Source organism: Ictalurus furcatus, chromosome 9 (genome assembly GCF_023375685.1).
Source record: "Ictalurus furcatus strain D&B chromosome 9, Billie_1.0, whole genome shotgun sequence".
In the NCBI taxonomy this organism is placed as follows: Eukaryota; Metazoa; Chordata; class Actinopteri; order Siluriformes; family Ictaluridae; genus Ictalurus; species Ictalurus furcatus.
Genome location: NC_071263.1, coordinates 20,753,773 through 20,778,758, shown reverse-complemented (window position 1 = coordinate 20,778,758; position 24,986 = coordinate 20,753,773). Strand labels below are relative to the sequence as shown.

Here is a 24,986-nt window from a genome sequence, read left to right as displayed (position 1 = left end):
GCCGGCACAAGACATGACACGGTGACATCATTACACAGTGAGTCATTTCAATTCCCACAGCTTTAACAATTAGATAATTTCTGAGCGCTCTAATGATCTCACCTGCAGCAACTCTGCAGCTCCGTCTGGCAGGCCGAACTCTCGGAGAACACGGAGCTGAAGCTCATAGCTCACTGTGGCTCCCTCCCCACAGTTCAGAGCATAGGCTCTCTGGACCTGATCTGTGTGTCTGAGCTCCTGTAGCCTGGAAATCATTTCTCTAACCACTGCCAAGCTGGGCACTGTTACACACATGCAAATATAAATAAGAAGGACTTCAAAAAGTTGCATCAATGACCACAAACACTTGCAGATTCCCTCAATCTCTGTGAAATGATCCTTATGATTTTCTGATTGTAAAACACATGATCAGAAACTCATTTTCCACTGAATGACTCTCAGTTCCTTTATGTCTCTTCTAATAAGGGAACCTGACAAAACATCACTTTCAATATCACATTCTCTAAACGTCTATATTAAGCATTCTGTTTGAAATGCTTTGCTTATGAGTGGGACTGGGGACGGTCACTGACCTGGTATTTCGTTGGCCACGACGGATGGGGCGGTGGTTTGGTTGCCAGTGATTTGCTGGTGGTTTATGATGTGACAGCACTGGGGCACGGCGTTCTTGACCATGTACAAGGTGTCGGGCACATTAGACATGCGCACCATTCTCAGCCGTACCAGATCGGTCTGTTCCACCATCATCTCCTCAAGGACTGCCTACACACACCCACCCACATACAAACAAATAGTACTTTGATCATGATCACAATTTTTGTCTGCTTGAAAAATAACAACATAATAGACTATTATAATGGTGAACATAGCTAAAGTTGTTCAGTGCTTATTGAATGGTTTATACTGTGGTGTCATTATTTATTGTTTATATTTAGCATTTAAAAGATTAGTAGTTAGGTGTTTTCACCCTTGGCCTGAATGCTCAGGTCTCTGAGCAGGGTTGATTCTGAGCTTGTTTGTGTGGGGACAGTTTTATCACCACATTTTTTGTCTTTTTGATGCAGATGAATTCCCTCCCAAATGCAAATTGTTCAGTCACTTCTGCTGTGGGCAAAATCCTTGGCAAATAAATGAAGACGGGTATATGTCCTTATTAACATTCTTATTAAATGTTTGTGCAATTAATATATTATGTACCTAAATAATCTTTCTGTGGCTGAATACTGATCAGCCATTCAGGTGAAACTTTGTTGCTTGCATTCATGGTACAGTTCACCCCAGAGTTCACTTGAAGCAAACCCTGAACCACCAACATTAGGTGGAGCAAAGATTGATTCCTGGGTTCCTAGCTTTCAAGTGACTAAAATTTTTCTAAATTTTGGTGCAAGCAGCTCCGGGTCTATTAAAAAAAAACGTATTCTGATTTAGGGATTAATAAGGAAGAAATACAAGTTTATAATGTACAATTTGAGCAAAAAGGCAGTTATTATTGTTATTATTATTATTTCCTTTTCAACCAACATTAAAGTACAATAAACTTTTTTATTCCCAAATTCTTTAATTAATTTATATAATCATGATTTCAATATTGAGCAAAATGTATGAGCTAAGGCAGAAAGCTGGCCTACCTTTGCCTCCTCCACGTAGGGAGAGAAGAGACGTGGACGCACATAAATGCCTGTGTTTTTCTGCCTAAGCCAGGCATTTGCTTTGCCTCCCTCTGCTGTGGGCAGCATGTCTGAGGGAGGAGTGCTGATCAAGCCACGCTTCATCTGCAAAAAGCACAGCTATCTCAACAAACAAAGCTCAGCTGCCTACAGCGCTTCCACAAAAACCTTCATTCAGCAGTCAATAACTAGCAGCACGAGAGAGACTAAAAAGGTCATGTGGGGACCTGATGTGCTTCATTGGTCTGTACTTTCACACATGAAATCTAAAAATCACTACATATACACATACAACAAGCACTCACTGCGTCACCAAGGACGTCACTATTGGCTGGGAGAATGTGCTCCATGCGGATGTAAGGCAGCAGAGGAGACAAAATCTCCTTCAGTTCTTCTATATCCAGATCTCTCCTCTTCACTCCACGCTTGTTCACACTATGAGCCGTACCGCTCAGTAGATTTGGCTCTGACGTGCAGACAAAGAAAATGCTGTTACACATATAAACAGTGACGCTATACTATATAACACACACACATATTATTTATATTATTTATATTATATATATATATATATATTATATATATATATATATATATATATATCTCTGTGTGCTGTATAGTATATGCATTAATAGGAACATGTCCCTAGGACTATACATCTGTCATTGCTATGTATTATGGAGTCTAAGATGGAATATATTTGAGGTAATATGAAAATATGCAGTGCATGAGGGTCAATGGGAACAGTAAGCTCACCTCGGTCAGCCATCCTCCTAATGAGCTGGTGCTCGCCCCACTTAATCACATACTTCAAAATGTCCTGCTCGCTCGCCTGTGAAAGAGAGGGCGGGGAGACCGCGAGGCACAGCACAGGAATATTACACTCATATTTCACAAAGATGGACAGAAAGATGTAAGACTTTAATGACAGACTGGAGCAGAGACACCACTTTAGCTCACCCAGTGGCTCCTCCATTTACTGAATGTCTGGCCCTGTGACCTACCTTGAATACCTGAAAATGTCAGATGTCTTTGCATGACTATCTCGAACTACCTTGTGGTTTACTAGTCCATTTACGCGATTTCAAATCTGCATTTAAGTCCCAACTTAAATCCATGCACTTTAAAATTAGATTTTTTTTTTTGCAATAGCACTTAAGTAGTACAGCCCGCATCTCTGCACAGTAATTAAAATAGGAAAATGGGTCATCAGCTCACTATTATACTGCACACATTGTAATGTGAGAAACAACACAATAGAGATTCTGGGGGAGGGGGAAGGTCCAAAGAATTTTTAGAATTTTGAAACATTTAAAACAAAAGAAGGGAAAAAAAGAAAAAAAGAGATTCTGCATTATTTATAGGTCACCACTTAAATTTAAGCATGTTTACTACATCATGTTAACTTCTCTGTACAAAAGGTTAGAACTCAGAACTGACTTTCCTCAAGTCTAATCCCTTACACTGAAGTACATGTTCAGACAACACTGATGGATTTGATCTAACATGGATCATCAGGTTTTACACAAACTTGTGAAGTCCACAGCAGCATGTCGTCATTAAAGCAAAAGGGGAATGTACCAAATCCTGAAATTCATACACACATTTCCAAGATTCCACTTTTTCCTCAACTACAATTTGCAATGAAAATTGTATAAAAATTAGAAAAGAAGCAGATTTTTGGACCCCACTGTACATCGTGAACTTTAGGTTACTTATGTAACCCCGGTTCTCTGATAACAGGAGTCAGGTATCTCACTATGGGAACTGCCTCAGACGTGACCGATGCTGGAAGCATCGGTAACATCACGTCTGTCGGTTGACAGACCAATCACGGCCGTGATAAGGGAGTACCGCGTCCCTAATATAACTTGTTGTGGAAGGTCCGTGCAACTGCAAGGAGGGAAGTGTGGTGAGATAGCTCATGCGTGTTATCAAAGAACCCGGGTTACACAAGTAACCTTAAGTTCTCTTTCAAACATTCGTTTAGTATCTCACGATGGGATATAGACAACTCCCATATTGCAGATTTGCTGTCCGAAGCAGACCAGTCAACTGACTCAGTGATGTGTATAAGTGTATGTACACAAACAAATCCCAATCTATTCCACCAAGAATAAATAAACGGGACATATGGGGGGGCGACATCATGTGAAGGTGTTTTTAAAAAAAAAAAATTATTTAATAAAACAAACAAACAAAAACAAAAACAAACAAAAAAAAAAAAACACAAAATTAACTCCGTAACATCCAACAAAAAAGTGTGAGGCGATCTGCCACCACAATAAAGTCCCGGACTGAAATATCCTTGAACAGCACCCAAGAAGTTGCCATGCTTCTGGTAGAATGGGCCCTCAGAGCCTCTGGAGGTTGAAATCCCATGCTATAATAACATGATTGCTTGCACCACACAATGAGACAGGCACTGGCGTAAAATAGGTTTACCCCTATGTGACTCAGCCTATGAAACTAAAAGGTGTTTACTTTTCCTCAGTGCTTTCATTTTGTCCATATAATGACAAAGCACGAACCAGGCACAGGCAATGAAGCTGCCCCTCCTTCGATAAGGATAAAGGCGGTAAATGAAAAGCTAATAAATCCACCAGTTTGCAGGCAAGAGCTGACTCATTCACCTTAAGCATGAAGGCTGGATTGGTCTTGAGAGTTACTCTCAAGAAATCCAAAGCGAAGCGCATGCACAAGTCGTGTACCGACAAAGCATAAAGTTTGCGAACTCGTGTCGCAGTCATATGAGCGAGTAACAAAGCAGCCTTCAGAGAAAGGAGCTTTAAAATCAATACTCTCTAAAGGCTCAAAAGGGGGCCGGGAAAGTCCGCTCAGGACCACAGACAGATCCTATGATGGAATCAGCGGTTGAGAAACTATGTTTAAATGGGTGCTGACCCATTGGATTAGTATGAACCCCTACAGGACATGCAGATATCACAGCAAGATAAACCATAGAGAAGGTTCTGCCTTTACCTAAAAGTTCCTGCAGAAAACAGAACACATCTTCGACAGAACAAAGGAAAAGAACGATGCATGTTTCCTCACACCACTGTTCAAATATGCTCCATTTCTGATGATATGCAGAGTGCCATGAAGCCACTCTCGTGCTCTGGATCGTTTCAATCACCCTCATTGGCAAGCTCAAAACATTTAACTTCAGCCTCTCATGGGCCAGGCCCAGTGAGCTACTTTGTCTGAGGAGGGGTGAAAAATCTCCCCTCACGCTTGAAATAGAAGATCCCTGTGCAACGGTAGAGGCCAGGGCTGGTCATACAAGAGCTGAATTATCTCAGTTAGTCATAACTTCCCCAGCCAATTTGGCACGATCAGTATTACTGAGTGACCGCTTTCCCTTACTCTTCCTAGAGTTGGTATGATCAGACTCAGTGGAGGAAATGTGTAAAGCAGCACGTTTGGCCACAGGTGCGCCAGAGCATCCACACCCATAGGTGCACCATCTCTTACCAGAGAGAAGAATAGAGGGCAATGAGCGTTTTCGTGCGATGCGAAGAGATCTACGGCAGCTCGGCCGAACCTCTCCCACAACTGGCTTACTAGCTGAGTGTGGATAGTCCATTCTCCGTACAGAGGATTCCCTCTGGACAGAAGGTCTGCACCCACATTGATTATGCCCAGGACGTGTGATGTCCGCAATGAATGAAAATGCCTCATTCCCCACACAATCAGTTTCCGTGCCAAGTTATGGAGCTGAGGAGAGCGTGTGCCCCCCTGACAATTTATATAAGCCACCGCCATTGTGTTGTCTGATCTGATCACAACATGGTGGTTCTGCAGAAACGGCACAAAATGATTCAATGCCAGAAACACTTAACAGTTCTAGGAAGTTTGTGTGCGCGTTCTGTAGCGAGACAGGCCATTTCCCTTTTGTTATTCTGCCGTTACACACTGTGCCCCATCCTGTGAACGACGCATCCGTTGTCACCACCTTTCTCAGACAAACTTCCCCCTCAGAATCCCAGATTCGAGAAACTAACGATCTCTCTAGTAAGAGAAATCAGTTTTCTGTTGTGGTGGCATTTTGGACACAAGCACTGGGCCACTGTTCAACACTGAAACTCTCTCATTCGCAACAGTCCCAACAGAATGACAGAGCCTGTAGAGGCCATCAGCCCCAAAAGACGTAAGCGTAGTCTGAATGGGACCTTGCTCTCTTTCTGAAAAAGCTTTAGCTGCGAATTGACCTGATGTACTCCTCCTATAGAAACACTTGGAACAGATCTGAATTCAGTCTGAGACCTGGGTAAATTATTTCCTGTGTTGGTACCAAACAACTTTTTGTCTCATTTATTTTGAAGCCTAGGCTCACTAAAGGGGACACCACAACCTTTGAGGATAATAACAGCTACTCCATGAGTGCTGTTGCTCATCCCCTTGTCTTGGGCAGAAGAGCAAACTAGGTAACCCACCGTTTCTTTTCTCCCTGAGGGTTTGCCAGTCAGTGTCTAGCTACTGCTGCCGCTGCAAAGGAAGGTTTCCTTCCCTGCTGAGATGGCTTAGACAGACTCTCTGACTGTTGAGGCTGGGGTTCCTAAAGCCCAACTGCCCTCTCCTAGGAGTCGGTGTGAAATTGGGCCAAGCTAAATCAGGAGCCCTAACAGTAGATTTACATGGGAGGCTAGTCTGGAGAGCCTCACCCTCCTGTTTCCTCAGATCACATTGTTGCCAGATGGCTGTGACTGAAGCCCCAAAAAGGGCTTTGGGCTCCACTGGAGCATCTAAGAAATCCATCTTCGCTCTGTCCGACAGCCCAGACAGCCCCAGCCACAGAGCCCGCTCACCCACCACTGCCAGGCCTATACTGCTACCGCAGCTCTGGACCACGCTCATGGATGTTCTCAAGTTGAGATCTGCAATGGACACAGCTCTCTTCCCAGAGAGCCGGGTTTGGTGTCCCAGCATCCATGGGGAGCATCTCCTCTATGAGCTCTGCTTGATAAGTGATGAGGAGAGAGGTGGCATTAAGAGCCCTCACCACCAAGGCTGAAGATCAGTAGACCTTCTGGAAAACTGAGGCTGCTAGATGTTCAGTACGCCCTGGAAGCGAAGCTGAAGTGGAAGAAAACGCTGCCCTTCAGTTAGGGTGGAGATGATGAGCCACTGACCGCTCAACCAGAGGAGTATTTGACATCCTTAAGTCCTCCATATTGTGGACGTCCAGCTTGGAGAACCCTTTAACAAGAACCCTGTGTGAAAAGGGTTTATCCCAGAAACAGCCCATCTCTGAAACGCATGCAGGGACTGCAGGAATGAGCTGCTTGACAACGAGGGCATGCGATGGCAGCCTCTTGCCATCATAAAGATCTCTCTCCGCTCCCTGGCCCGGCCTGTTGTGATGGCCAATCAATAGAGAGTCTTTCCGCTGCCCTCCGGCACAAGGTCGAGCGTCACCTGAACTGGCGAGGGGGACCCGTCGCTCAATACACTGCATGGCCGAGAGATATTCGGTGGGAGGATTGCATCGTCTTTGTGCTCCTCTCCCTCCTCCTTTAATAGACAGACGATAGCCTCGTCATAGTCATCCTCCTCGCCTACACCACTTATAACTTCTGAACAGGTTGACCAAAAATCACGATACTTGTGTCATTAGATTTGGTACAGCATACTGAGTCGACTGGTACCCAATTTTCCCATGTCGGCCATTTTGAGTGTCGGCCATTTTGAATTTTGTAGTAAAATGCTATATTTTATGAACGCATTGGCATATCATTATGAAAGTCAGTATGCGTCATTGGCCTCATGCCCTGAAGGCACTCAAGAAGTTTCGAAACAGCCTTTGACCATGTGGTCTAAAAGTATCATGAAATTTCAAAAAATGCTAATAGCATTTGAATAATTTTGCCTATTGTAATGAAAGTGCTCTTGATAGATTCTGCAAGTCATGCCGAGAACAATGATACCGATAATGTCATACTTGATCAAACTTGCTGTCCGCCATTTTGAATTTCGTTGAAAACCTACTTTTTCGTACTCCTCCTAGACCGTTGGTCCAATTTTCACCAAATTCGATTCAGATCATCTTCAGACCATGCCAGCAAAAAGTTACCAAAAGCTTTTTAACAGACCAAACTATTCTCACTTAACGCATCAACAAATATTATGGCATGATGCCAAACTGAATCGGAGATTGTATCACTGCAACACTTTGGCATACTAACACCAGGAATGAGCTGCTTGACAACCAGGGCATGCGATGGCAGCCTCTTGCCATCATAAAGATCTCTCTCCGCTCCCTGGCCTGGCCTGTTGTGATGGCCAATCAATAGAAAGTCTTTCCGCTGCCCTCCGGCACAAGGTCGAGCTTCACCTGAACTGGCGAGGGGGACCCGTCGCTCAATACACTGCATGGCCGAGAGATATTCGGTGGGAGGATTGCATCGTCTTTGTGCTCCTCTCCCTCCTCCTTTAACAGACAGACAATAGCCTCGTCATAGTCATCCTCCTCACCTACACCAGCTAAGGTGTTCAGTCCGAAGAGGGGAGGCAGCTCAGGGGAGACTACGTCCATTAATTTGCCCCAACTGCATGACACACGGGAATGGGCTGTTTTGTCTCCTTCTGCATAGAAATGCAGGGGTCTCGCTTATTAGCGGCCATGACTCGCACTCTTCTCTCAAACACCCTTGATGGAAAGAAAGAACAGTGGAGACAACACTCTGATATCGCTAGTGCCGCCTGAGCACGTTTCACCCACAGGCATGCGATGCACAGGAGATGAGAATCCTTGCCCGAAATTATACAGCCACATGTGCACAGATGCGAGCTTTCTTTCACCTTCGCTCAGCCACCTGCTGAACTAGCAGTTGCCATAATGTAACAGACAACCTAAACTCACCACAACGTGCCATTTAGGAAAAAACAGATAGCTTTAACAGCTATGGGACAGAATCCACTTTAACATGTTAACTCTCTTATAGTATCCCAAGCAAATAAAAAGGCTATTCACCAGAACAATGAATAAACCCGCTCGCAAAAACAGTCACGTTCAGCGACGTACCTTGCCGGCTCATCTATGAACTGTTAAACAACTATTTTAGCAGGTCCAGTATGATCTTCACGGGGAAGAGAACGAGAAGAAGGAAAGGACCTTCAGCAGCGTTTTATATTAGGGAGGTGAGAATCCCTTCTCACGGCCGTGAATGGTCTGTCAACTGATAGACGTTGTGTTATTGGTGCTTCCAGGATCGGTCATGCCAGAGGCAGTTCTCATAGTGAGATACCGAAGGAATGTTGAAATAGAACTGCAAATAAGAGCATGTGGATAAAACACTGCTGTTAAAATTACCCCAAACATAATAAACAACTAGGGCTGCGCAATTAATCGAATATCGATCGCGATTACTATTTTGACTGCCCACGATTAAATGAACATGATCAACTGCAATATTAACGTTTAAAGTTCGTCCTCTGCTAAAACGCCGCTGCAGATCAAATCAAGCGCTTCCTACACTTACAGCTAATCACAATAGAGCAGCGCAGGGATGAGGTCATTTTGTAGTGCCAAAACCCGGAAACGTTGTTTCGCTTTGCGCAAGGAGAAACCATGACATTAACATTATGCTAAATGGCACTACAGAGGTTGTCAGGGACATTAAACATCACGCCGAACGGGAAAAAACTTTACAGGTAAACTCAGGGCTCTACAGTGCGACCATTTCACTCGCGTTTGCGACTGAAAAGTACTTTGTGCGACTGTGAAAAATATTTATTTGCACCGGTGCGAGTGACCTGTTCGGAGTTGTATAATACAATCGGAATAAAAACTACAGGAAGTCCAAAATACATCTACACCGAGCAACAGTTACTTTCACACTGCTTTTCATCTCCTCAGTCAACCAAGCAAGTGTGTAAATACTGCAGAGAAGCCATTATGACGAGTAACTCTGTACATCATCTGCTTCAACTTCACGTTCTCACAAACCGCGATCTTTTATTGATCCCGCAAAATGACCAGAACTTGCACCTGCTCGTGTAAACACAGCGGCTTCGCGCAGAGTAAATTAATAATAATGCTAACGCTACAAGGTGGGTTTAATTCAAACTTCTTTATTAAAAAATTCCTCACCAATCATAATGAAGAGTAGCAACTGTTTGGTCTGTAAACATACAGTATGCTGCCACTCTCCTTCACTAACTCTAATTCACTTCATTTAAACTCACGGTTGCCAGATATCACTAGAAAAGTCAAAGTCAAGTTTCCATGTTTTGATTTAATCCCCCCCAAAATATTATCAGCAGACATGGACACTGTACTGGGGGAACCGATCTAAAACTTATAAACAAAAATAAAACTACTAAAATGTTAAGACAGAAAATGTGCTCAGTTATAAATAAATCATTTAATATATATAAAAAAAATACATATTATAGTAACTTCATTAAATATAAATAAAATGAGAAATGAAATAATGTTTAATTACTATGGGTTGCATTTAATATCAATTTGACATTAAGCTTAGTTTGCTATTTCCTTAGAAAGCTATTAGCCTTTTTCCTAATATGGATCAATTTTGTGTTAGTCTACTTTTAATTAGGACTCTCTATTGTTTTTAAGATATTTAAAAATAAATATATTATGCTTGTTTATTTATCAATTAACCAACAGTATTTCTCATTGCTATTATTTTAACTCAAGTAACAGTGACCATGAGAAGAGAGCTTACATTTAACTGTTTATGACAGACCTCCTGATTAAAGCTTAAACAAAAAGATTGGTATCTGGATCAGTTTCGGTTGTAAAAATCTTGATCGGAGCATCAGTAATGAACACCGTTAAGCTAAAGCGCTTTGCATCTGACAGGTAAATGAACTCACACAATCACATCCTATATGAGATTATTCAGATATATACACACAATATACGCAGAGCGGTTCGAGAACTGACTCCAACCCAGAACCATGACAGTGGAAAGTGTCTAATAGTGTAGCTTTAAATATATTTAAGAGGAGCAGACTTCAAAAACTGAAATTTGATGTTTATTGTATTTGTTTACAAGGTGGAACAGGTTAACGGTTGTTTTTTGCATACAGTCTGTAAAATTAACTGAAAATATTACATTTAGTTTACCAGAAAGTAAATTAATTTGTCATGGCTGACACTATGTTCCTAAATTCTGTCATAGTTGACCAACTCAAGTTTTCTCATGCCTACTTGTGTGTTATATTGTGGCATGAGAAAACCTAATAAATGTGAAAGTGCAATAAACATATGTTTTCATTAAAATCAATTAATAATCATGATAAATAACTGAGATCTCAATATTGATCAAAATAATCGGGATTATCATTTTGGCCATAATCGTGCAGCCCTATAAACAACTAAAATATTCAATGAAAAATAACAAGTTGCTTAATCTCCACACATTTACTCTCCTTAAATATACCAGGTCCTATGAATTTACATAAATATGCATTTTGGAAAAACCCTTGTCCTTGGCACAGGTCAGTCCGTACAGGATTTCGCCTTTTTTTGCTGCCAGAAATGTTTGATTTTGCTGTGTCTTTTTTCAAAATTTGAAAAAATTCTTCTTCAGGAAAACTACTCGAATTGGTGAAATTGCAAATGCTTGCAATTGTTTTGTTGGTCTTTGTTGGTAAATGCAACCTTTTAGCTGTACTTATGTTCAACACTCGTGAATCGAAGAGGGCTTTGGCTGAAAGCATGTCATAATGATGTCACATGATGCATCTTGGACCAAATCTTCAGAACATATGCGGTAATTCTGAAAAACTGCAAGCTCCTTGAAGTTTGCTTGATTTTGCATTAATTTCTTAGATCACAACATTGTGAAATCCTGGAGGGACTGCAGAAAAGATAAACTAATAACACTAACATTAGCAAACTTAAATGCAAGCTAATTTACTAGCAGTGAAATAACCTGCAATTATCACAGGTTGACAATTTGAACTGTTATACTCCTAGTGGTTTATTTAGCAGTAAACATACCATAACAATCAAATTCAATTTGATCAACATTAACTAGCTTCGGACAGGTCTGGCAGGTAAAAGTTTCCATTTAGCACAGCATCCTCTCTCAAATGTCAAACGTTACTGGTCCAAAGAAGTGGAGGTTATTTAGTGACCTCACTAACGGAGCTCAGGTGTGACACTACAAAAAGGGTGTGTTTTAAAAGGAAATTTGTGACTTATTTATTTACTTTTTTAGGTCTCACCCTACAACGTGAGCTTTTATATGCTACAATCATCAGAGAGGAGAATAGAGCCATACCTGCAGGTAGTCTGACTGAATGGCTGTAAGCAGTTGATCCTTGGTGAGCTCATAGAGCACATCTGAGGTCATGACTTGGCTGAACTCCTCACACAGGAAATGCATGGCCTGTCTGTGGACCCATTTTGAGCCATATGGCTGAGAGCTCCACTTCAGAATGGCGATCAGCGACTCCAAAGAGATGCTCTCCACAATTATATCCTCACAACCTAGGGGGGAGAGAGAGAGAGAGAGATTTGTTTTCTAAATTCTCTTCAAAGGTGAAGGGTATAATCTCAGCCTGCATACTATTCCACCCCATTCAGATGGCTGAATTTTTCTATTTTAAATCTAACACATGCATCCAGCAAACACTAACTTCTCAAGGACAGATGTGTTTGGAGGGCAGAGATAAGATCAGCCTGAGCTGTCTGCAGAGCCCCAGCACAGCGCACCCACAGCTCAACACCTGGGTATCGCCGCATGTAGTGGTAACACCACCAACCCTGTGATAATCCGGAGCTTTTCAAAGGCTAATGCTTTCTGCACCATGGGCCTCTGCTGATGTTATCACCAGCAGAACAGAGTCTCATCCACCCAACAGCTGCCTGTGCAAACACACAAAGCCAGGGCAGCACAACACTGTAGTGTGTAAATGAAGATTCAAATCATCCAGGTGATGAAACAACAAAAACGCCTTTAAGTTAAGAACACAAATTTTAGGTATTAAAAATGAGATGCATCACAGTGTGAAAAAAAACAAAACAAAACAAAAAAAAAACAAGATTTTTTTTATAATCACAAGGTGAATAAAAATGTATTCAAATAAAATCATGGGGTGTTTAGACATTCCCAACCCTACTCAGGAGAAAATCAATAATAAATACTATAAATTAATTAATAAAAGACAGCTGACATACACCAAGACTGGGAAATAATATCCCAGTCAAATCCTCCCATTTGTTTGACCCTACTCCCTAAACACTTCTACAGGCAGGGTGCATACCAGAACAGTCTTCAATTCCATTAACTCTCAAACCACAGCAATGCCTTTGAATTCGTCACACCTTCCGGCCAACATCCTCATTCTCCAACACTGCTGCCACGGAAAACAGGAATGCATACTGCTGGCTGTTAATGTATTCAAAGTAGCTACTGGGGTGTGATGCTACATACGCTGACAGCTCATGCAGAAAAAAATATTAAGAAGGCAGCCAAAAGGTGTAATAATTTTAAAACACTTATATACCGTTTATGGGCACACAAGCCAAAATAAGGTAATTGGACATATTGCAAAGGCGATGTCAGACAGACCGGCAGAGAGAGAGAGAGAGAGAGAGAGAGAGAGAGAGAGAGAGAGTGAGACAGACAGACACAGACCGGCAGAGAGAGAGAGAGAGAGGCAGAGAGAGAGAGAGAGAGAGAGAGAGGCAGACAGGCAGAGAGAGAGAGAGAGCGAGAGAGAGACAGACAGACAGACAGACAGAGAGAGAGACAGACAGACAGACAGACAGACAGACAGACAGAGAGAGAGAGAGAGAGAGAGAGAGAGAGAGAGAGAGAGAGACAGACACAGACCGGCAGAGAGAGAGAGAGAGAGAGACAGGCAGAGAGAGAGAGACAGACAGACACAGAGAGAGAAACACACACACACACACATACAGACACCCAGACACACATGTGCACAACACACACCCCTCTCTGTCTGTCAACTGCTGGCAATAGTAGAGCAGAGTTTTTAAATGTCACTTCCCTGGGCCAGTGCTGGATGTTGAAAGCACCACACGATCATCTGAATTCAGGGGATTTTAAATCGCCACCACAGCACTCTCATGCTCAATCAGCATACCTTATTTTCTGATTCCAATTTAGCAGCTAATATTTTTGATGAACAGAAGTGAGGATCTACTTTAGTCTGTCAGATTTGGAGAGTTTTGCAGCAACAACATGAAAGAGTTTCATCTTCAAAGGATAGAAATGCCGAAACGAGGATGTGGCATAAATGATATAAAACATGATTAGGAATGCAGTTCACATTTATGATAGTGTTCAACATGGGGAGTAATGAAGCCGATATACATACCACTTGATAGGAGCGGAAATTTGCTGCTTCAATCAAACACAGATTTACATTTCCTGCATAAATTTGCTAAATAAGCAAATCACATTGCATCTAAAGTCAGATTTTCTGTACTAAAGTAGTGTAGAGTAGATGCGGATGAAGTCTTCACTCCTCAAGTGGCTGTTTAAATTGATAAAGGTAAAAATCAGGGTTTGCCTTCATCGTTAGTAGCAGGCTGAAGTGAAATAAATGGATGGATTGAGGGAAGGAAAGGGAGAGAATCCATCTCCCACTTGCCATTACATTTATTGCATCCTGTCTCCCACCTCGATGCCAATAATCCTTCCATTATCTGCTTTTAACACATTCCCCAACTCCGTATCTCCCACAACAGCTGGGGGACGCATGCACGCATGCTTTGGAGGTCATGCCAGAAAGATGAAATGCCTCTGTACCCCATTAACTCACTGGGATTCACAGGACTATATAAACATTTAAAGTTCCGCATACGCAATATACGCCTGTGTGACCGGCTTTAACATGAAGCCTAAATCTGGAGCAATCTTCCTCCAAAATTTAAGGAAGCAGAATCGAAAATCATAAATTGGACTTAAAATTGCTTTTACCTGCTGAATAGAATACGTCAAAACCTCAGAATTTCTCAAACGAGTCCAGTATAGTAAATAAGAAATGTTGAGGTATTGGAACAGTTCTCCACTTCTATAGGATTTACTAACAATACTCACTCCTACTGTACAACTTTAATGTTCTCTAATGTAATGCAGGTAGCATTAGAACATGTGATTGAGCTTGTTCTGCATGTGAAGACATGAATTGCTTGGCTGCCTGTAGCTTTTAGAGTATTAATTATTTATTAAAAATGTCCATCAAAGTAAGTGCCTGAGGTGACCGACAGACAAAAAAAAAAAAAAAATTGTGTCTTAAAAGTAGAGGATCGGTACCTTTGAAAATTGTTGACTTGTGACTGTTTCTCATCACAAAGAAAGAAACATCATGTTTTGTATATTTAAAAAAAAGTGAAGCCCCAAAACCTTACATAATTAAAATAATAAATTAATTTATCAGATTGGGGTTTGTCTTTTCAAAGACATTTTGGTAAAAAAAAATAAAATAAATTAACAGTAAAAAAAAAAGTTGTGGTTTAAGCTGTGTGTGTTACCATGTGTGTTAGTTAGAAGTGGCCTGTCCATATAATTTCATAAAAGATTAAAATAAATTGCTTTCCCCTATCCACACTCTCTTGCTTGCTCTCCAAAGTATTTTTCCTTGTAAAATCCCTCCTTGGCACATGAAAATTATGGGAAATTTTAATAAATCATACACAGGGGAAGATATTGATTTATTTATTTATATACTAGAGAGAGTACATTTTATGACTGGATAAACACAGCTATCTGCAGGAATTACTATGCATATTAGTCATCATAAGTCGCAGTTTCTTTTTAAACTTGAGTAAGAGACAGAAAAAAAACTAAGCTTTAGGCAATATGTGAACTAATTTGAATCTGAAACCTAGAAATCATTGTTTAACACAACAGCACTCTGGAATGCCATATATATATTTGAAGCCATGTACATAAAATACATAGGTTAATACGAGAGACATGAGGGGAAACTAAAAACCATGAGCTCATTTGAAAACAGCCTCAGAAATGAATTTTGTAAGGGTGGAACAATAACACAAAATTCATAAGATGCAAAATGATGGTGTTGTCTCCATACATTTTTGATACAACAAAAATAAGCATTGCCTGAGTAGGTGACTTAGGATCCCACTTTCAATTGAAAATGCCATTGGAATGAAAATTTCCATTTTCATTACTGAAACCTAATGGCGAGATAGTGTTTGCATGATGCAATCCACAGCATATAATGAGACAAAGCTATGCATTAGATTGTAACATTAAACCTGACTAATTAATGCTGCGTTCGAAAAGGCTGCCTGAATGCAGCGGAGTAATGTTTTTGTAAATGGTCTGTACTTTTTTCCAAATCACTTTACACTGTGTCTCATTCACCCATTCATACACACTCTCATACACCAATGGTAGCAGAGCTGCCATGCAAGGTGCTAACTGGCCATCGTGAGCAACTTGGGGTTCAGTGTCCTTGCCCAAGGACACTTATGTACACGGTATGTTTAGACATGTGGGCCGGGAATCGAACTGCCAACCCTACGATTAGTGTACAACCCGCTCTACCATCTGAGCCACAGCCGCCCCATGTGTATGTGCTTGTGTTTGTGTGCGTTGCTACGTCTTTCATTTCATTCGTCTTATACTGACAAATACGGAATATATAACCGGGTGATAGCGGCACAGATACATATGTACTCTTGTTTTGTTTATTTGGCACACTGTTACATTCTGATCCACCACTGACTAACCATCAGCGCCATAACTCCTGGGAAGCCAAAGTGCTCCCAAAACACCAAACGTGAGAGATATGGGGGGATAGTCCAGTTCCTGCTTGCTCCTGACCGAATCCATTGCTGCAGTTTGTTGAATGTATTGGTCAAACTATAGAGTCATGTGAAAAAATAAGTACACCCCATGAAATTATTTATTTATTTATTTAGACATATTTGGACAAGTAAACATTTGATCATCTTTGAAACGGTTTCAAAAAGGATCAAATGTTTGCTTGTCCAAATATGTCAAAAACAAACAAACAAACAAATAAATAAATAAATCCATGGGGTGTACTTATTTTTTCACACGACTGCATATGATGCATCGTATTGTTACACCCCTAGAACTCTAGGACTTACACTCTAGATTATAGAATCTTCTAGTGATATGGTGTACGCTTATAATATTTTACATAAATAATTCTCAAACATAATAAGCTAATAGACAACACCTAGAAAAACCTTTCAAGCCAACTGAAATTTAATTAGTCATCAGCTGCCTAACATGCCCTGAAGGAAAGTCACAGCTTTGCTGATCTTTATTTCTCCCTTTGCTGAGCCATTCGGATATCAGCAATCTAAATATGAAAACACCAAACCATTTTTAGCAATCATGTTTATACTGTAAAAACGATGTTTTCATCATTGTGATCCAAGAATAAAAATGTGAATAGGAAATTATAGTCGCAGGCACACTCCATACACTACTTCATTACACCCCTTCACCTACCTACAACAACTGACATAGGATATTTTAGATATTTAAAAATAAATAAATAAAATCACATTTGCAACTGTATTGCTCTAAATCAAATCAATAGAGATAGATTATCTTTGCCACCTGAACAGAAGAGGGTTTAAGGCAAAGCAAAATTCTGTTATTTTATCTGGTTTGTCCTTTGCCCGTCAGTACGCCATCCTTTCTTATCTTTAATGGATTCTACTCAAACATGTGCATCATCAAATTTTGAGTGCTTTAATAAATGCGAAAAAATCCCACTGGGGGAACGCCATCTCACTGTTTCTTACCTTATCCACAAAAGTAATGTATTACCTGTCAGTGACGATACCTTTGAAGTGATCAAGCACAGCAGCTCATCACTCACTAATCCATTGAAAGCAAATTTACATCTAATCTTTGAAAGCATGAAAATATTGACCAGAGAAGCAGTAAATTGAAAAATGGAAAATCTTACAGCAAAAAGATGCAAACCTATGAACCCAACAATTCTGAAAATGTATTCAAACCATCCTGTATCGCTCATTTATTTATACAGTCGTGAGCACAACACAGGCTTGTGAAACAGTGATTTGTTTTTGTTTTTTTAATTTATATTATCATTTACAGATGGAGAGCTACCATGAGTAGTATTCATTTTTCTGGCACAAAAATAATAGGCAATAAGCTGGGATCTACAACAAAGAAACCCCTCAATGCAACCTCATGAATGGAACAAAAAATAAAAAATAAAAAATATGGATCAAATAGTAAGGAGGGAGACATTTCACATAGAAAAGACTCCTCCCTTGCCTGTGCGCTGACCTCCTGCTACAGGTCAGACTTGGATACACAATAAGATAACAGGAACCAGAACTGAGAACTTACTGAGCAGAACAGAGAATACAAAAAATGTTTTTAAATGGAGTGGGGGCGGGGGGGGGGGGGGGGGGGGGGGGGGTTGCGTTGCAACGAGAGTAGCTTTAGTTTTTGGAAATGTAGTCTAATAAAAACGAAACAACCAAAAGAATAAGGCCATATGGAAATGCTGTGTGGGCTAAAAGTAGAATGTAGGAGACAGCTATAAAAGAGCTTTTGTTTCAGTATTAAGCCCCCAAAGATCTCCACAGGATTCTAAATCCTAAAAATCTGATGTCAGTCCCTGAAATCTACCCTTGCTTGCTGTCACCGGAAAAACAATCCCTTGATGACTAAGCAGTAATAGTCACTTTTTTTTTTTTTTTGGAAAATCCATTATTTGCTAAATATTTAGGTAGCCAATGAGTTGTAGAAAGAACAACTATAACAGATGGACTTCGTACTCCCTTAAAGGGATAGTTCAGCCTAAAATTAAAATTCGGTCATCACTCACCCTCACGTCATTCCAAACCCATAAGATTTTCATTCATCTTCAGAACACAAATGAAGACCTTTTGATGAAACCAGTGAGATTTACGTTCTTCCATTTACAGGCCAAGTAACTGAAACTTTCAAGCTCCACAAAGTTCATAAACTTTTTGAATGTCCGCTCTCACAATACTACAGGACCCGGAAGTGCTGCACTGTTTACAGCAGAGGAAGAGGGACGCTGTACAAACCGAGTCGCATAGATCAAGCGTTGTAACAAAGATGTCTGCAGATTTGGGCATGGAGGAGGACTTGCATTTTCTTTGTCTGCTCTCATGTTAACAACACGCATGCGTCATGGTTCTCTCATGAACATGCGTCAGAGATCTATGAGGAAGTGAATTTTATTTTCTGAATAAAAGACAGTTTTTTTTGCGCAACACAAAGCATTTACAAATCGCTTCATAAAATTGGGATTAAACCGCTGGAGTCACACGGATTACTTTTCCGATGCCTTTATGTACTTTTTGGAGCTTGATCGTTTTGGTTTCTTGGACTGTAAATGGAGGGACAAAAATCTCACAGGTTTCATTTAAATGTCTTCATTTGTGTTCCAAAGATGAATGCAAGTCATGAGGGTGAATAATTGATCACAGAACTTAAATTTTTTGGTGAACCGTCCCTTTAAACTCACCGATACTCAATATAGCTTTAACATGGGAAAACTGATACCGTATCATTATCCTTATATAGTCTCTTAATTGACATAATCTTGGTGGACAAAAATCTTTGTGCATGCACATATTAGGGATGTGACCGAATATGAATACGTTACTCAAAATGAAAAGATAACGTGTTTTAAAACAGATAAACAGGAGACACACTACTCGCTTTTTTTAAGAATGCTTGCCAGAAAGCTTGAGACTAGTGGTGTGTTACTGGACTAGGATCCTGGGGATCACAACAAAAAAAGTTGTATGAGCAGAAGGTTTTTTACTTCACACAGGCATTCGACTGTCAGAGCCAGTGTGAGATTCACAAACCATGCAGACCGTTTCTACCACTAGATTTTTTCCAGAGTTTCTGAAGGCATAGTGGTAGGGTTCGTAATTTACCTAATTTAAAAAAACCGAACACACACTCACACACACAAAAAAACAACACACTATTCCGTTCATGCCACACCCACTTCAGATTTGCAGATAAAGACACAGATAGAATCATTGCTGTTACAGCTGTAGTGCATGTGAAGCAGCTCTTACCTTGGGCCAACATATTGAACTCCAGAAACAGGGCAATGTGGTAGAGCTCCATGGCTTCCTCTGTGCGTGTGGGAACAGCACCCTTGCCAGAATTATTACTCGTCCCCAGGGATTGTGTCTCACTCAGACTGCCCATTGAAGGACTGCCACGCATCACTAATGCTAGGTCTACGACATCTGTGTACATGCAGTGCAGGATGACACGAGCATACTTCCGTGGGATGATTGACTCATCCAGGACAATGAGTGTAGGCGTTTGTAGTGTTCTCTCGGTTAGCTCTTCACCAGTTCGGACACGACGCTGCAGAAGGTTCCGGAAGAAAGGAGAGCGTGCCGAGAGCACGGCCTTGTGGGCTCTCAGGTCCTCCTCTGAAGATGCCGAATGGTCGTTTTTTACAATGCTAACACCAGCAATCCCACCACCACTAATCCCTCCTACAGCGTCACAAGCTTCTACACTCTCAGGCTCAGAGCAGAAGCTGAGCACAGAGTCATAATAGCACATGGAGTGAAAGAGCATCCTCATGTCTTCTTCCAGAGGGTTAGGCATGCCAAACTCCTCACTCAGCTGCCTGAGGACATCCACGTTCCTCAACCGGGTTTCCGCCTCTCTGTTGGCGCCTCCCAGCTCACCCGTGTACAAGAAATGTAGCAAGGCAGAGAACATCATGACATCCATTCCTGCTGTGCCGACATCAAGTAGCACCTCTGGTCCGTTGTAGCTTGAATTGGCTGAGCCTGTAGATGATAGCAAGCTCTTGAAGAAAGGGCAGCGGGCAGCCAGGATAGCACGGTGGGCAGGGAAGCATGCATCCTGAAAGAGCAGGTCCACGTCGGCACAGTGTTTGTGCTGGAAGAGAGCAGCCATGCAGGATCGCAGAGTGGCAGCTTCAGGCCGGGCCAGGCTTGTGGCCAGGTTCAGCTCTTTGAGCGCAGCTGTGCCCTCATACTCCTCCACTAGGGCATTGGCATCACATACATGCCAGCCTGAGAGCAATTCACGCATGTGCCGGGCATGGTCGGCTGAGCGGCTCGCCCTGCGGCGGCGGATGAAGCGGCGCTTGAGTGTGGCCAGGCCAGAGCTCCTCTTCTTCCGCTCGGGAATGCGGTCATGGCCTCCATGCTCCAGGCTGTAGAGCTTTGGCTCCCATGTGTAACTCTGCTGCGTGTACAATGACGTTCCTGACAGGATTAGACAAACAAATGATATTAGCCTTAAAATGTCATTACACATCTGCATTAATGGGTCCCATCCATTGCACTAATTTATCATTTAGATACCACATCTATATTATTTTCTGAATGATTTGGCCTGTATGCATGACTATTTTTTTGTATGCATTGTTATGAGAAAGGGGCCATACAGATAAATAAATATTACGGGTCCAAGCACTGACCGCTAGGTTTTCACATTTCACAGAGATCTTAAATCCTAGAAACCAAATTTGGTAGGAAGGTCAAGTTGAATGATGCGTGTTCTATTTTGTGAACAAATCCCCCAACTTGAATTGATGTCAAAATATTTGCAACAGTACATTCAAAAATAATATGGTTGCAACAAGAAAGTCAGTTCTTTGGAACGGAGCTTGGTTAGCGTAAACAGCTGCTACTTATATAAAGCTTTGATGGATTCTCATGAAACTTGAAAGTCTTACAGTAGATGACTGTTGCCTTATGGCATGAATGTCATGCCCCCAAAATTGTCTTTGTAGTTTGTTTAATATAAATGACTAGGGTTAGATACAGAAAATAAAAGTCAATTTTTAAAAAAAAAATGTCCATCTCTGAGAATTGCAGTGCTTTGTAATGTAGTATTGTACTGTGACAGAAGTCTTTCAGTAAAATCAAGCATACTATGTAACGTAGGTAGGTCAGCGCTTTAATTTCCAGCCTCCTGTGTCTTGAAACGCAAAACTACCAGCCATTTAGGCTGCATAAACACATTTTCCTTGAACTTAGCTGACCTGAAAACTAGCAGCTCCCAAAAAAGCAAGCAGTTGAGTGGGCTTCCGCAGCACATTAGTAGTTTCTTTTCTTAATGGTTTTGGTGACACTCTGTTAAATCACAGTCTCCAGCTCCATTTCATTGGTAATTGAACTGCACTTTCCACACTAGGGAATTAAAAATCATTACAGAAATGTCACCAAACTTCATAGGCCAAGGTTAATCATCAAGAAAAAGCTATGAGTACTGCTATCCTTCTTGAATTCTATATAAACTGGCAATGTGCTGAACCAAATCCATTTAGTTTCTTTTTCTACATTTAGAGTGTTTATTCACTGGTAATCAAAGCTGCCCTGAAACATTCACTTTACAGTTTAATCAGCAAGTGAGGTTCTGTGAAAGTCTTAACTGTTTAGAAAAGGTCTCTGGACTGTCAAGAGAAATGTATAATTTAGTGCAATCTGACATTCACTGATGAGAACTTCAACGAAAATGGATTATACATGCAGTTCCACAAAGTGCTCCTTAGCTTGATTATTTAAATACACACCAACGAAGGTCTGCTGAGCCTGTGTGTTTCCACCAAAGCGTGGAGAGCATGAGTGTGGGTAGCTGGAAACATTGGCTCCCATCTTCTTCCTCCCTCTTCCTTGTCACTTCTTCACTTGTCTCCTCGTCATTACGGCCCAGCGAGGAGCTTGCTTCCTCAGCTGCCTTCTCTGGAAGTTAGTGCCTGGACTGGAGTCACACTCGAAGTCAAGGAGAAAACAGCCATGCCTACTGTAAACAAAAGGTGGGGACAACTCAATCATGGTGGTAAACTAATCGCTGATTACAGTCTTTAAATAACTCAAGATAAGGTTTTTGATTTCAGGAGTACCCAACCTGGTATCTACGAGTCAGAAATATTTGGATGTGATTTAATTAACTGGCTTAATAATCTGACTTCACACAATACAGAGAAAAACACCTCATATCAGGAGTTCCCAAACTAGGGGTCATGACCCAACATAGGATCGCTCGGTTTACAAATGGAGTCGTGAGAGGAATGCACAACTTCCTCTTCATTTATTTTACGAATTCAATTTAAGAGTGCACATGCACCACGTGGGCACTAGTGTAGGAGTTTAACAATAAAATTTTACTCATTTCTCAGACCATCTCCCTTCGGTAGTTCCCACACAACATAGGAGTGGAACAGGAAACAAAAACAACAATGTGTGGAAACATTAACTGAATAAGGCCTTACAAGTCCCCTTTCCAAGATTTGTAGGTGCTGCTCCTGTGGTGATGAATGTTTTGTCTATCTGTGCCCCTGGTATGTCTGCGCGACTGCTCTAATGCATGGTTACGTGACTTGGTAGAGGTGAAACTATGCTGAATTAAATGCCTCTGCATATCTAACCAAGATACTTTCAACAGTTAAGAGAAAAGCTCTACAGCCAAGTTTCAAGTCTCAATGAGGGAAATTCAGGAGAGAATTAATGAGTTAGAAAGATCATCATGTTCCACTCCTAGTGTCACATTTTAAAGGAAGTCATATTTGGGTCTTTCCAGTCTTAGATCATTGTAGACATTAAATAAACTCAGCCAAAAAAAGAAACATCCGCTCACATTCAACTGCTTTTATTTCCAGCAAATTTCTTAAAATGTAAATATTTGTTTCAACGTGAAAACATTCAACAACTGAGACATAAACTGAACAAGTTTCACAGACATATGACAAAACACAAATGGAATAATTGGGGGGGGGGGGGAGGAGGAGTCAATATCAAAAGCAATAGACCGTATCTGGTGCGGTCCCCAGCTGCTTTAAGTACTACAGTGCATCTCATCCACATGGACTGCATGGTTACATGTAATTTTCCACTGCAAGGATGATCAGCTGTCCTTCCTGTCTCCCTGTAACTCTGTCTTAGACATCTTACATTACAGACATTGCAGTTTATTGCTCTGGCCACATCTGCAGTCCTCATGCCTCCCTGCAGCAGGCCTATGGCATGTTCACGTGGGTGAGCAGGAACCCTAGACATCTTTCTTCTGGTGTTTTTCCAGAGTCAGTAGAAAGCTCTCTTTAGTGTCCCAAGTTATTGTAACTGTGACCTTAATCGCCTACTTTCTATAAACTGTTAGTGTCTTAAGGATTGTTCCATAGGTGCATGTGCAATAACTGTTTATGGTTCATTGGACAAGCATAAAAAAAAAAAAAACATTGTTTAAACCCTTTACAATAAAGATCTGTAAAGCTTAACATCAAGGGGAAAAAAGAAATGAGAGAGAGAGAGAGAGAGAAAGAATGACTGTTTATAGTTGCTAAAATGCAAGTGATAACAGGAACCAACTTGTACTGTGGGTGTATTTTATGGCACTGTGGCAAGTTTTGCATAAAGTTGTGCTTTTGGCCTGATTTCCCACAGACTTTCATTGAAACCAATGTATTTCCAAATTCTTTCTCACACATGTGCAAACCATGGTGTGCACATCGATTTTCACATGCATACATTTTTGAAGGCAATATTTCTTTTTTATTTTATTTCTTTTTGTACATAACCGTTTTCTTTTTTTGATTCTAACTGGATCTCAGCATGTAAACTCATGGGGTCATATCTGCAACTGCAGGATACAAAGTGTTTTTTAAGTCCCTTTTGAAGTGCCCCCCCCGTTACACCCCTACTGTAAAGATAAAAAAAGAAAAAAAAAATGGAAAAAAGTAAAAACAACTGTAAAGATTCCAAACAGTGAAAAATGATGAAAACTTTATTATTTTTTTTAAACATAAAAAAGTTAACCATGCTATCTCACATAAAATCATAATATCTGTATTATAGAGACATATCACCTAACCAACCAACACATAATCCAGGTAATGTGTTTAAAGCAGGGTCTTGGCCTGCTTTATGGATAATAACTTACGATATTTTACATGACATTTGAGCTGGACAGAAAAAAAAAAAAAATTACATGGTGATTCTTCTGGGTCTTCAAACTGAAATATGCCTGCATTGACCATGATACAGGGTTTCCACGGGTCCTTAAAAAGTCTCAAATCTAATCATCCGAATTTTAGGCTTTAAAATGTCTTAAATACATATTTTGACAGGTCTTAAAAGTTATTTGGATTATGAAGTTAACATTACTTTTATACTAAGGTCTAAACTTCAGTGTTTTGGGAAAAATTGGTATTGATCATGCTGTTACAAAAAAGGAATGACTACTCATGCAAACTGTACAGACTGGTCAGAATTTATCAGAGCACACCTAGTGTGTCGCGATGGATGTGGTGTGTGGGCTAACCATAGTTTCAGATTTTCATTCATAT

At 40.9% G+C, this 24,986-nt stretch overlaps 1 protein-coding gene across 2 annotated transcripts in view; it reads right to left on the bottom strand.

Annotated features, from left to right (window-relative positions):
* The window catches only part of LOC128612276 (BTB/POZ domain-containing protein 7-like), a 43,622-nt gene that overhangs the window by 5,353 nt on the left and 13,283 nt on the right, over positions 1-24,986 (bottom strand). The window contains exons 2-9 of one of the 2 annotated variants that reach the window (XM_053632257.1): positions 22,218-22,447; positions 19,723-20,904; positions 11,924-12,132; positions 2,424-2,499; positions 1,973-2,133; positions 1,629-1,772; positions 573-762; positions 103-281 (exon numbers count right to left, since the gene is read on the bottom strand). In XM_053632257.1, coding sequence (XP_053488232.1) covers positions 103-281; positions 573-762; positions 1,629-1,772; positions 1,973-2,133; positions 2,424-2,499; positions 11,924-12,132; positions 19,723-20,904; positions 22,218-22,299 — 2,223 coding nt within the window. In that variant the 5' untranslated portion in view covers positions 22,300-22,447. The remainder of the gene's footprint in view (positions 1-102; positions 282-572; positions 763-1,628; positions 1,773-1,972; positions 2,134-2,423; positions 2,500-11,923; positions 12,133-19,722; positions 20,905-22,217; positions 22,448-24,986) is intronic. The other variant, XM_053632259.1, reaches the window with a different exon arrangement.